Below are 14,908 nucleotides of genomic sequence, written 5' to 3'. Positions count from 1 at the left end.
GTTTCTGTGCTGTAGACTAATAATGAAAACAGCCCCAGCTTCTGCTTCCTGGCTGTGCATGCTCTTTCTATTATTAATGACGTGAAGAAGGATACGACAGTTTCCTGAAACTGTATCTGACCCCTGCTTGGTATCAGGCTCACTTATATATCATCTACCAATGATAAAAGATTGTTTAGAAGTGGCAGAGAAGACAGGATAAGTTTGTCTTGCCTGGCTTAAGTATTTGGGTTCAAGGTCTATTTTGATAGACATATATGTGCTCATTAAAACTAACTGAGTACCAGTGAGTAGATGCATAAGACACTTAAATGCATACCAGCACTTCCTCAAGTTATCTGCCAAAAATGTCAAGCTTACAATACTTCAAAGTAACATTTTTTCCCCTGAGAAAATTAGAAGCAGCTTCCTGTCAAAGCAAGTCTTCCTTTTCTGCAGCAGTACCAAGAGGCTCCATTGTGGTGTGTGGGTTGGTACCATTTACCACAACAGCTATAACATGCACTTTTTTTAGGGTCAAGGATTTCTTTCACAGTAAATTCTTCTTGACCCTGGGAAATACTAGATTGTTTCAAGTAATTGATAACAGAAGTTTTCAGGGAATTGATTCTGCTCCCATTCAAATGCATGGAAAAATTTACCGTAACTGACTTGAATGGTGTGGCCTCAGTCCCATCACTTTTATTATTTTATTCTGAGATTTGATATTTTCATCATCATTTTAAGAGTCTTAAGTCCTTTCGACTTTCAGCTAATGAAATTCCCCTTCTCATTATGGCCTCTATGTATGACTAGCAAAAGTAGCCTCCTCATTCTTATTTTAACCTTTTCTTAAAATATGTATGTTTTTCCAGGATATGTTTCATTTGGATGAAATTGCTACAGAGGATAAGGTCATTGCTTGAAATCCAGGAAAACCTTTTTTGAATCAAATTTGTGCTGAGAACTAGGGCATCACAAAAAATTTACCTTTGCACTTAGACCACAGAATCAAAAAAATCCATTTACCACACAAAAAATAGCTGAAATATAGAAACAAAATAAAAATAGGAAAACATTTTTTAAATACTAAAGTAAAAATTTATAGTTGGATATACATGTAAGCAAAACCTGTTATTTACTTTAAAAGCTCATGATGTTTCCTTGCATGTAATTATTGGAGATTATTTTAAAGCATATCTGTTTAAAATTATTAATAGGGCACCTTTCAAGTAGGTGCTCAAATAAGTATCTGTGAGCAGCCACAAAAGAGACAGTAGTGACTGTGTTTCTGAGTGGATGTGCATGCTTTTGGGGAACCTGGTGCTACCTTTACAACTATGTCTCCCCAGTTTAATGAACCCCTGAAACACTAATACAGGTTTCCAGTGTACCCTAGGTATTACCATGAAGCTGCTGTTTTGGACTTACCATGGCACATAGTTCTCACTTTTTCCCTGTGCAGTAATAACAAAGAGAGTAATAATTTGTGTTCTAAAATACATGGGTATATGCAAGCAAGACTTTTAAAACATAGACTTTCCAACATCTCCAGAAACACAGGGCTTGTCTGTGCTACTGTTGCATAAGATGTGTGCGTCTGTGTGAGTTTACATACCAACAGTAATCCATTTGACATAAGAACATAAAGGTATCTTATTAAGTCAGACCTCTCCAATCCCAGGATCTATCACTTTTTTTGAAAAGGACAAGAACAAGATGCTGTTTAGGGGGTCAGTGTACACCCTGCTACTTTCTGCAGTTCATTCTTTTACTCCCTCAGAAACCACACTTTTTTTTTTTTTTGTGCTGAAGTACCTCTTTTCCAGGCTTTTTATTATCTATTTATAAAGTGTCAATAAAACTGCCTGGTTTTCAATTCTTCTGAGAGTACCTCCACCAGAAGCAAGATTCAGAACCTCATGACCATCTGCCTAAACTGCTTACTTTTATGTCTTTTAAATTAATTTCCATATTAGCCATATCAAGGACGCCCTTCTTGTAGTACTGCAGAGTTTTAAGAAGAACTCCCCATACAGCTTATGCATCACCTTCAGGATTGTTTAAACTATAGTTATTTCAGTCTCTTTCTTTTCAATCTGAATTATCAACATTTTAAATCTCATCTTGTAAGCCACCTAGTCTATCTCCTTGCGAATTTATTTCCAATGTGTTGCATTGTAATTCCACTACATTGTTCATTAGAGTACAGCAACCATAAATGAATACAATGCTCATGTTCTGGTTACATCAGCTCCAAAAATGGGAAAAATTATATCTTTCTTTCTGAAAACATCCATCAGTTACTGGTGCTTTTTTTCCCACTATTCTCATAGCAGTAGTAACTCTCACAGGGCTAGTAACTTCACTTCTGTGACTGCCAGTTGCAAATTCAGTGTCTCATAGGAATGGTTCAGGCTATTTTTATAGCTATAATACTTGACATATACCTATATCAAATTTTTTCAGTTTATGTCGTGACCAATCACTCAGTTTTTTGTTTCTTTACAACTGAGGCAGGAGTTAACCAGAAGAGCTTTATGGCACCTGCCTAGACAGAGAACTCAATTTTTACTCTTCCACATGCCACTGATGAAAATGTCAACACCCCTAACTCCTTAGGGAACCATACTGCTGACTTCTCTCCATCCTGAAAGATGATCATTTTGCTTCCAATCCTTTAATCACCTTTCAATCCGTAAAGATTGCTCCTTGCAACTTTTCATCTGGAAAAGTCAACACAAGTAACTCACTGAACTTCTCTTTCGCCACTTTATCACTCCTGAGTGTCCCTTTCACAGTTGTGTTATCAGATGGTCCCACTGTCTCCTTTTTCAGCTTCCTGCTTTGGATGTATTTCAAGTTCCCTTTCTATTGGCTTGCACATCTTTTTTACAAAATCTTTAAATTCTTTCTGAGTGCTTTCAATTTTCTTTTTATAATTGATCTGTTAGGTTTTTTAGGGCCTCTCTTGGTCTTATGACGCAGGCAAGCTTTCTATTTTTAGTGTATTTTTTGAATATACAAATGGCTGGTTTTCTGTCACTAAAGAAGATAATGAAAACTGAATGGAAAAAACCTGAAACAACCCAAAATGTAACCCACTTCCTCCAGAACAAAGCAGCAATTTCCTTCAGAATAAATGACAATGCTATTAAAATTCAGGTATTTCTTTAGGAGAGTTATGAGAAGTGGTAGCTGTTGTAACTTTTGGTCACTACTCTAGCTGACAAGTGGGAGCAGGAAGTAAACCTGCTGTGCACCAGACTAGCACAATCCCTATGTACCACTTAAGTCCCACTTAATCCGACAAAGTGGGGTTTAAGTGGTAATTAATTAGCAGAGAGGCCTGCTCTAGCCCTTAGGAGCCAAGAGTGAATTTCACCTTTACATGCCAGCTGAACTTGATTGATTTGACACTCATTTGTTGAAATGTTACATATTCATCAGGCTGGAAGGAAAACATATTGATGCAGAGGGATTGTCCTCGAAGAAGAAAGAACGAATCCAAAATAAAACAGAAAAGAGTAAACTCTGGACTGTCTATGTCTGCATAAGTCGATAAGGCTATGGCTTGCCTGAACACAGCTGGAAAGGGCTGCCTGCTGCCACCCAGGTCTATGGAAAACTGGCACATGCCTGCCCTCCCCATGGCATGCTGTGGCTCAAGCCATAGCCTGGGCACATTTTCAGAACATTCTTATAATTTTCTGACCAAAAGAGTATTTCAGTCTGTACTGCTCCTCTGAATGTTGATAGGATCTAAAGCAATAAAATGAACTTGCAGTAAAATGAACTTGCTTTCAAATTCAGAGGTATATTTGCTATTTAGACACAAAACTGCTTCAAAATGATTCACACACATTTAACTAGTATTTTTGTACTACAGTTGCTAAAGGAATCAGAACCAGACTTATCAGCACTATAACATCTTGATTTCACTATAACATCCTGATCAGAGTATAACATCTAATAATATCTGATCTTAATTTCACTCATTACATTTTTTTAAAAAAGTCATTTTAAACCACAACTTTCCATCCCTGCCTCTCAATGAAAAGTACTTCCTTTTTATGATCTTCTTATAGAGGTGATGGGAGGATGATTTCAGCAGAAGTCACTGATTTGTTTTTGACAGATAGAGCCAGAGTCAAAACACACTTCTTAAATTTTGTGATTAAGATGACAGTCTTGTTAATGAAATATTCAAAATCAGCAGAGGATAAACATTTAGAATTGTGAAGATGATACCACTGGCTGATAAAAATTTTCCTCTGGCTCCTAGTCTGGAGGCATCTTTTCTTTTGCTTGATTTTCAATTGTGATTCAAGTGAGTGCAGGAGTATTACCAAGATCTGTTGCTAAGTATGAGGAAAACTTAAAATAAAAATTGCTTCTTTTGCCTGCCAACTACAATAATTCTATTAGACTTTCAAATGCGCTTCTGTGACTTCAAGGAATTATGCCCCAAAGCAACTGAATTTTCTATGCATTGAAACTTTTTTGTTATACAAAATATAACATTCCATGATGTCAACATTATTTTTCTTTCTTTTTTTACTTTTCTAAACCAGAAGGTATTTTATTTAAAATCATACACTAGCACCTCATTAGAGTTGGAGTTTTCAAGTGCTGAGCAGTAAGATGCCAAACTAAAGATTTTGATAGTACAGCTATTTGAAACACAGATGTTGATTTCAATGGTAGCTAAGACTGCGTCTAAGTATTCTTCCTGGAGAGAATCACAGTCCTGACTGGGGGCCTCAGTTTATTGTCTGTGGGTATCTGTGGTTATCCATCTGTGGAAACTGTGTATCACATCTACACACCAGACTGTTTGCAGAGAAGGAAAAGCAACATTCACTTAAATAAAGCTGCATTTACTTTTTGCTTTGAGTAGAAAATATACCTTTTTGGCTTATTTCTCTGGGTGTCTTGCCTTCAGGACTTGCTCTCCTACATATTTTAAGAACATACATAAACACTTCCATCACAAAATGAGGGCAGAAGACCCACTGCTGTGCACTTGCCAAGTTCAGCAGTTGCAGGACTCACCTGAGATAAATACCTGCCTCTCCACAGAATGTTACCTTGTTATTCTCAACTTTCCACGGATATATGTTGAGGCTCACAGAGTGCCATGTCTGTCTGCAGCTGCAGAGTGGTGCCTAAGCCAAGAGGCAGAAGGCACTCGTACTGTAGCTGTACCTGCTGCGATGCGGGGCTCGATGGACTAATCTACCAGACCCAGACACACAAAAAAAGAAAAATTCAAATAGCAAAAGGAGCTTTACTTTTTATTGAAAATGTAAAAATCATGTGAATCATGTACAGTATTTTCTCATAAGGAAAATCTTAGCTGTTTCATAATGTTTTACAAAACTGTAAAACATTTAATTTTTATAAAGACTTTTTCATTAGTCAAAGATAAAAACTAAAGTAGTATTACAAAGCTATTTTCTAAATTATCAACAGAGAACTGAGAATGTTTAACAGATTAATCCATACAAGTGGCAGGAGAAAGGACTCTTCCATTTGTAAATCTGCAAAAGGACACACAAAGGTATAGAGGGACATGGGTATTTTGTTTCAAAACTTTAAAAAATTAAGTGACATGTTAAAACACTACAGACGTGGATTCATAGGATGGTACAAGTTCTAGGACTGCATTTCTCTACACTACCTCAAACAGTGCAACAGTGATTCAGTGTAAATCTCTACAGTGTTTCATTGATTTAATACTTGTGTTCAAGTATGTGTCCATGAGAATGATCAAAATCTCTACTTAGCTATTTTAATTTTCTTGTTTATAATATAAGTTACAGTAGAATATCCCCTTCAGTATGTTTCTAAATCAAATGAACTAATTTCACAATACATTCTGTAATAACCTGTTTAATAATGTTAGCTTGTTCACTTTGACATCTGTTGCAAAAAACACAAGCTCATTCTGACTTCAAATGCCAAAAATATAATAAAATTTAAAAGAACTTTATTTCCATATACAGCAAAACTATTCAGCTAAATTAAAATAAATTCAAGATAGCATGACTTTTTTTTTGCAACAGATGATCTTACTGAAAATAAACATTTAAAATACTAGTTACTATTTTTTAAAAATTCTGATAAATGTATCCAAAAGTGTTCATATAAAAATTAATTATGAAAATGTCAGAAGATAAAACATGTTGGCTGTTTAACCAAAACCATTAAGGATGACTGGCAGGCAAAAATAAATTAATTTGATTAAGTTATATGCCATCTGATAATTTTGGTCTGAAAAAGCCTGTGTGGGAGTGTGTGTGTGTGTTTATAAATAATAAGATTGCAAAGAGCTGAGAGCCAGCCAGCCTGACAGAGGTCAGCTCTTTTGTTGCATTTTTTGCGCATAAAAGTCCCTGCACGTCTCACAGCATCGCTGATACCACCTCATGTCTTGACAGAGGTTCTTCTCTCTTATCACTCTGCAGTACACAGGCCACTGGTCTCCTAGGCATTTGAATGTCAAAGCAGCTGAAAAAAAAGTGAAACAACAACAGCAAAATCAAATATACATTACTGTTGCCTTTACTAGTGAAGAATCGCATACCAAAAGAGACAAGGACATAAGTGTGTCTGGGGAAGAGATAGGGTTATAGATGTAGATATTTAACAAAAGAAGGAATTCCCCTTGTCCTCCTATTGTCAATATATTCAACATCAAAAAATTTTAAGGCCAGCTTTATTTACACATCGGATTAAGTTGCATTGAACTTAATTAATTTAATGTCATGCAACTACTTTCTCATGACTAAGTGGAGCTCATCTTTCTGCCTTGCTTCACTTATGAAAGCCTCCTTACACAGCTTATCACAGAAGGACCGTGTTACTGAAGTTGGAACTCTTCACATTTAGTTACATATATCAAGTACTTGCACATGTAGTATGTAGTACATACATGGAATTAAAATGGGAACCCAGTGAAAAATAGGGCTCAAGAATAAGATATTGTCCAAAACACATCACAAACACTGAATAAAGAACTAAATCTCAGATTTGAGTTAATCTCCTCTGCTAAAAGAAGATAAATTTGTAAAAGCTCTGGTGGCACAATCCCCATCAGCTTTCACTAGCCCTACCCCCCAGTTCTCTACTGCATGATATGAATGGAACTGGAGGCCAAAATTATCAGTATATTGAAGAGAAGAATTGCATTATGTATTTCAGAGATGTTAAGGTTTCTACTGGATTGGATTCTGACTCCATGCTGGATGACATTGACTTGTAGATTACTAGTATCAATCCTAAATAATCCATGCCATGAGGACAGTGTGGCCAGCAGGCCCATGGAGGTCATTCTTCCCCTGTACTTGTGAGGCCACATCCTGACTGCTGTGAAGGGCCCTCAGTTTGGGAAGGATGTTGAGATGCTTGAGCACATCCAGAGGAGGCAATGAGGCTGGTGAGGGGCTGGGAACACAAGGCCTGTGAGGAATGGCTGAGGGGGCTGGGGCTGTTTAGCCTGGAGAAAAGGAGACTCAGGGTGACCTTATCACTCTCTACAACTCCCTGAAAGGTGGCTGTGGTCAGGTGGGGGTCGGTCTCTTTCTCCAGGCAGCAGCTGACAGAACCAGAGGACACAGTCTCAAGCTGCATCAAGGGAAATATAGGTTGGGTATTAGGAAGAAATTTTGTACAGAAAGAGTGATAAATTACTGGAATGGCCTGCCTGGGGAGGTGGTAGAATGACCATCCCTGGATGTCTTCAAAAAAAGACTGAATATGGCACTTGGTGCCATGGTTTAGTTATGGTGTTTAGGGCATGGGTTGGACTTGATCATCTTGAAGGTCTCTTCCAACCTAGTCTTTCTGTGATTTTGTGTGACAACATAGCCCTTTTTATTTCACTTCACATTAAGTCAAATTTTAATTGACACTGTATTTTTTGTGTGACTCCGATTCACTTGACTCTGTGACACAAAGTTGCTTACATAACTTCATCAGAGGAAAATCATCAATGGTGGGGAGATAGCATCTAAATTCTGAGACACCAGCTGAACAAAGAAAGATAAAGTACAAAGGGGAGGAACATTCAAACAGTGAAATAGCAAGGAGAGGACCATAAGCAACATAACATTGCAACAATGACTACTGTGCAGAAATGTTCGAAGGTTAAAAACCTCAAAGAGAAATACACTTCACTGTCTTAAAAGAAGTATTGCGCACAGTCTGAAATGCCAGTCTTGTTTTCCATGCAGGAGAAATCTACTGGACAGGAGGCTTTATCTTAATAAGGGCTCTGGAAAATCAGCTGGAGAGGGTGTGCTGTCTTAAAGCAAGCTTTTGAATATTCCCATCATGTTCAAGATGCAGACAAATGATTAGGGGAACTAATGGTAATCATCATCAATGATGCACTAGGAAACAAAAACTACCAGAATTAACAGTTCTGTAGTTATATAATAACATAATTTTCTTAAGAACAGAAGATACCTAAGTTCTGCCAGGTACAGCAAATCTCTTCACTCAAAGTAATATTCCTTCATACATCCTAATACATTGGGCATAGATGTAGATTTGAACTAAAGACAAGCGGAAAGAGCTGTTTGTATTTAAGGGGCAAATAAGGGCCTCCTTGATCTCACAAATACCAAGAGATCATAGTTTGCAACATTTTTTAACAGAAAATAAGGTATTTTCTTACTTTAGAAAGATTTGATAACATTGAGTAAATATATAAATAATATCTATATTGAATATATACATACATATATGTATAAAAGCATATATGTTTAGAGTGTCTCTAATATAAATATATTTTCATAGGGGACATTTTGTTCCCTTAATATCAGAGTCTCATAATAAGGTCCTTCCATGGATAACAAAACTCTTCACCATTCTTAGTTACAGTCTCTGATGTACACACTCAAAACCTGAAGGAAGATCAGTGTCTGCGTAGAATTTAAATCTCCTGAATACCTCCTGACTTCTGTTTCTAAACTGGGATCATCATTAACTGTATGGAGAGAAAGATCTGAAAAGAGATTTGTCATCTTTGACTGCTTACCTAACCGGGGTGATGTTATTGTATTAACATTAATTTTCTCATTGCAGGGATGGAGATGACAGGGTCTGTAGGCTGCAGGCTTTTCTGAAGAAAAGCATTCATTGCCATGCCTTCCCGTGATCTTGTGCATGCACTGGATGACTCGAGACTGCATTCCTTTGCCACAGGTGACAGAGCACTGGAACACACAGGAGACACATTCATTGGAAAGGTATTTAGGCAGAAATCATGAAAAGAAATGCCAGTCCACGTGAAGTGAGTGGCTGCTTCTTCGGATGTCAGCATTCCAAGACTTCTGAACTGTATTCCATTAGCTAAATGAAAATCAATTTTAAAAGCACATATTAATTAACAGTATTAATTGAAGGACTCACTTCAGCATCCTATTGCTGTCCAAGTTTATTTTGTAGAGCCTGTGATGAAACTCAAATACAGCAATGTGCCTGGAGAAGCAAATATTACTGTCTTGTATCTACATACAAATTTACTCTTATTAGAGGTTAAAGTGATGGTAAAACCATTCACAGATACTAGCAGAGAGAAGAATTTTTAATAAAGCTAGTTAATTAACCACAGCAAAAGTGTTCTTTCTGTTGAGCATAGTTTATGCCTCCTCTCTTTGTATCACATCTTCATGTTTTCACGTGTCTCACAAATAGAACACGCAGAGTGAGACATGATGCCTGGCCTTTAATTAATTTTGACATCTTGCTGCCACAGAGAATGAGGTAAGAAAATAAAACAACTGAGCTCTTTAACAATGGTAAAATTTTAATTCTATCACAGTAACATAAGAGTAAAAACTTGGACAGGGCTGCACAGATGCTTACAAAACCTATTCCAAACAAACCAAAAAAAAACCTAAACCAAAATATGCTTTCATCTTTTCTGACTTTTTGTGAACAAAATTTCATAGGACATGAATTACTTTTCTGTCCATTTGACTCACATGCTATTGCTTTAACTACAAATCTATTAAAAATTACATATTGGAATTTTATCCTAGCCTTTAATGGTTTCTCAATGGTTTCTCTAATGGTAACTCAAGTACCCAGAAATTTCAAGTTTTACAGAAATTTTATGTATAGAACATCTTCAAATACTAATCAGTTTCTTGTAATGAATAATGTTAGAGCTCAGGCTACAATCCTGAAAATGTTTTTCTAAATAATTTTTATTACATAAATATTCAAAATATATTTCCTTGAGAGGCTTCAAAAAGCAGCTGAACAAAAAAAAAACGGAAATAAGAAAGACAAGAAAAAGATGTATAACAAAAAATATTTCCCAGCCATCCTGTCTCAAGATGGAGAAGTGTAGTTTTCTTCAAAGGATGAATAAACTTTGACTATATGAAACACTAAATAAGTTTTTACCTGTTGGTTTTGATACCTATGTGCGTTTAAGGGACAATTTAAACACTTATCCGGAAGAAAGATTGACATGTGCTAAATGGAAAATAGATATGTGTATCAAGAGAAGGGAGACGCCTGTCTTTTGGACTCATAAGACTCCAACAGAGGTACGAAAGACTAGGATATACACTAGGATGTTTTCACAAGGGACTGAACTTGTAACCACATGAAATCAAACAGTGACATTTTATAGAGGCAGCAAATGGACTTGATTTTGCTCCTGTCCTCAGTGAGCCAATACAGAACTGTATCTTGCTGAGTTAAACAGTTACAGCCTCCATGAATCAAGGCATGTAAAGACATTAAATTATGACTACACAGTTGTCTATTCAGTATCAACCACAGTTTAACACATGAACAAATATATGGTTTACAGAAGGGAAATCAGTTAGTACTGATTTATTTTCAAAGTATGCTAGCAAATCTAGTATACTGCTGTAAAATTGCATGAGAAAAGTCTCCCAACAGAACTCCCCTTCTTGAATTCTCTGCTTTTTCTCTGTGCAGCTAAAAATAATCTGAGTTCCTATAACAGCCAACATTATGCACATGGTCAACATGTAAAACCACATATACACACTGGCACAAATTTTATCCCCAATAGCAGATGGAACATACGTTTTAATTTTGCCCAAATTCTGACCGCTCCTTAAATTCCTCTCATCATAGTTTCAGAGATATTTATTTTTGGAATATTTTAATCAAATTAAAAGTGAGACAATGGAAAAGCAAAATTAAAAAAGGTGTAAAGAAAGACAAAACTAAGACTACAACACAAGGAGAAAACAAATGTGAGAGTAAAAGGAAAATGAAGGTGATATAATGAAGCCAATATGTTGAAGATCTCTAATAAGGAAAGATAATCTTTAAATGTTATCATGGTGATCTTAATTTAGAGTAATATTACAGTATTGCATTTTTTCCTTCAAAGATTAGTATGTTTATTAACCAAAGTTAGAGTATGTGTGAATGTGTGGTACTCCTTCAGTCAGCTGCAGAGGAGAAGGATATGGGCAGGTTGACGTGGTACATAAGATCACAAAAAATATTTTCTCTGCCCTTAGGTCATCCTAGAGTGAGTAGATGCAATCCAGCCACATGGAATACTGGAGGGGAGAATGGGATTTGAAAAACACTATTCTTTTGCTAACAAAATGGGTTCCAATGGTTTATCTGTTAATTGGCAATGCCAAACAATTCACGTGGGCAGGTGACTTAGTGAAGAGTGCTCTGGCAGCAGCAGATCTTCTCTACATCAAATGAGCTCTGGCTTGAAAGTTTGTTGTGACTGCAACTGACACAGCAAGCAACAAACAGACAAATCTCTCAGTTAATCAGTGTTTAAGTCTGAATTTCTATGCAGAATCTGGCAAGATTTTGGCATTAAAATCTCAACTGCTGAATTAATATCCTTTAAATAACTGAGCCTGCACTGGCCTTGGTGAGATGTAGTTTTCCATCCCGAGATGCAGAGATCTTGCAAACAGTTAGTCTTGTTTGACCTACTTATTAAAATCACAATTTTTGAAACTGTCATCAAAGGGTGATTAAATGAAATGTTTCAGTTCATATAGGAAATACGTGGCAAAGCAGGAAATAGAGAAATTTGTGATCTATGCTCTTTTACTTTCACAGAAATGTACTAAATTTTAACAGTGCATTTATTTTTATTTTTTTAAAAATGGGAACTTATTAAGTCTTGTAAGATGCTAGTGGAATATTGAGAAAAAGCAGGGCTACCCCAGTGATTTGCAATCCAAAATTTTTAAATCCAACCTAGTCAACATGCAAGTAAAGCAAGATTTTCCCAAACACCCCGGGTTTTAAAATCAGTGAGGGATCTGATAAGCATGCTGTGCTCTTCTATGTTCACATGGCAGTAGCAGGAGCAGCGGTGGTGTCTGACTTGGAAATTACGAATTCTATTGACTGGAAGCCAGAAAAAAAGTCTATTTACCATAAAAGCTGATATTAGCTATTAGCTATATTAGCTTATATTTAAAATAGTATGAAATAGGGAAAGCATCAGGCATTTAGCAGTGCACTTGCTAGCCACACAGACAAACCGTGAAGTTTCTGTGTTCATGATGTCCATGTCTTAACTGTGAGTTTGTCTTACAAACACACCAGCCAACTGCTGCTTTAACTGAGAGCAGACACTGAATATTAGAGAATAAAAGTAACTTGTATTTTTCTTCTTTATCCTGAAAAGATACAGACTTGTTCTGACTTCACTTGGAGACAACTCAACTTCTGCAGATCAGTTAGATGCCCCTTCAGAGCAACATCTCTGACCCTCATTTTGACACTCATTTTACTGTATATACATGTGTACATTCAAGCTGAAGCAGACTCTTCCAAAACTGCCTCCCAAACTTGCTTCACCTTTGGATTTCTCCCACTGCAAATATTCAATCTGAGGTAAATACGTTTCACTGCATATGCAGCTGTCACATTTTAGGTAGTGCTTATGGTACGTAGTTGAAGCTGTATAGGTTCTGTATATTTCTGGACTTAAAAGGTTTAAAACTCTAACAAAGTTTTTAATTTCAAAGAAATAAAAAATATTTTCGTTTTTACACATTAATCAGTGAATGTAATAAAAAATAAATTTAACTGTCAAAACTGTTTGTATTTTTTGTATGTTTGTGTGTGTATATATATATTTATACATATGATTTGCAGAAAATGCCCACTCCCAACCAATATATAGCATTTTCATTAATTCAGCAGGTTCAGGTTAATTTAAACCCACAGCTTCTATTATTGGTGAATGAAGAATACATTTCTATAGTTCTTCCCACCCACTCTATCTCCCCACATGTCAGTCTTGCACATGCAATACTTTATTTTTGTGGAGGTTAATTACATTTTACTCCTCACTATTCACATGACCTACAATTTGAGGCCATGCAGCTGATTAGCAAAAAATTCCTGTAGGAGAACCATATTTGTAGGTTTAGACTAAATGTTCTAGTACACAGCCAGAGGGTTTTTTTAATGTGGCTGTTAATCTGTGCATCTTGGACACAGTCCTAAAGGTACTGTAAAACCATTCAAGCAGCAAGACATGTAAAACATTCTTGTTAAAGATTACAAAAAATTCCTGTGTAAAGATAGGTAACAGCTATTTTTTAAAAATTCTTTCTTTCTTTAAAAAAAATCTTACCACCCTGTTTGAATTTGGTCCAACTTTTGAACTTCTTTTCGATATAATTTCAAGGACAGAAATCTAGGTGTTAAATATAACAATTCTTACACTTGGCATGCACACCCGCTACCCAAGATTCCTTCTTTCTGTTCCCTGCCAAAGATTTATATTCTGGAGAGAATACATATTCCCAAGGCCAACAGCTGAGGAAGTTGCTGTAATGTGTTAGCTGCTTCCAGCTGGCCTTCATGAGAAGTAGGAATTCCTAAATTAAGGGAAAAATTGTCACTGGCAGACAGTAACGGTCAAACTGTGTCTTTCTGCCAAGACAACAGGCAATCACTGAAGAGGCTGATACAATCCACAATGAAAAAGCCAATCTGTGACAGTATTAACAGAATTGACTTGGACAATTTATTTTTGAGAATAGGTGGACTGCTCAATAAAAGGTTTTACAAGTCTAAGTAGCATTCAAAGCAGGCTGACGTGCCTCTAAGGAAACTCAGTGATGAGCTTTACTGGAAATTATTAGCAGAGCATTCCTAATCATTTATGTATAGGTTCATCAGTTCCAGCTTTAAGCAGTTTCAACCTTTTCATGAAGTGAGTGTGAAACAAGAATAGCAAGCAATCAGACTTTAGCAGCAGGATTCGTATTTGCTAACACGCTTGCAAAATCTTCTGCTTTGTCTTTTATGAAGCCTGCATTTGAAGGCAGGTAGTAGATAATGTGGTGCATTTTTTTTTCAGCAAAGGCTTCATACTAAGTTTGGCAATATTCCTAAAGATTACCTAAATCAAGCAAATAATCTGAAGTTTATTTAAACCTTTTTTTTTTTTTTCTTTTTTTGTTACAAAGGCATTTCTGAATAGTGTAGCAAAAAGAGGGATTGACGGATACAAGCATAAGATGGAGTCTGAGTTCTCACATGCATCATTTCCAGGAAAGTCGTTCTGCCTCTCATTTCTGACACACCCAACACCTCAGTATGCCAAATTTAAAATTCAGAACTTGTGCTAAGTTTAGCTAAAATGTATCTGCTGTTGGTCTCTTCTAAGTTTAGCAAGTTTGAGTTGTGCCTATTTATTTTATAGCCTTCTTTTTCTTCTTCTTCTGCCCACTGCCCCTCCATTTTTTTCTTTATAGCTCTTCTTTCTAGGGTAAGAAGATATAAGATTCAAAAACAGATAAGATTTTAAATTAAGACAGAGAGAACTCCAGTTCCCTTGATAACCCTAGAGATAGGGTTCCCATGGAGGAAATCCTCATCACCTCATCTCAAGAATTTGAACCTTTCTTTTCTCTTTTTTTTTTTT

The 14,908-nt window shown here is 36.3% G+C and overlaps 1 protein-coding gene across 1 annotated transcript in view; it reads right to left on the bottom strand.

The window, feature by feature from the left end:
* Positions 1-5,344: 5,344 nt before the first annotated feature.
* ADAMTS19 (ADAM metallopeptidase with thrombospondin type 1 motif 19) overlaps positions 5,345-14,908 on the bottom strand; it is a 131,213-nt gene continuing 121,649 nt past the window's right edge. Inside the window, exons 22-23 of the mRNA XM_054285548.1 lie at positions 9,026-9,203; positions 5,345-6,492 (exon numbers count right to left, since the gene is read on the bottom strand). Of these exons, the coding sequence (XP_054141523.1) occupies positions 6,341-6,492; positions 9,026-9,203 (330 nt within the window). The 3' untranslated portion in view covers positions 5,345-6,340. The remainder of the gene's footprint in view (positions 6,493-9,025; positions 9,204-14,908) is intronic.

The sequence above is a fragment of the Melozone crissalis genome, unplaced genomic scaffold, assembly GCF_028551555.1.
Source record: "Melozone crissalis strain CALT ecotype California unplaced genomic scaffold, PUWL_Pcris_2 ptg000005l_1, whole genome shotgun sequence".
In the NCBI taxonomy this organism is placed as follows: Eukaryota; Metazoa; Chordata; class Aves; order Passeriformes; family Passerellidae; genus Melozone; species Melozone crissalis.
Note: the sequence above shows the minus strand (reverse complement) of the source record. Positions and strands in the feature narration are given on the sequence as shown.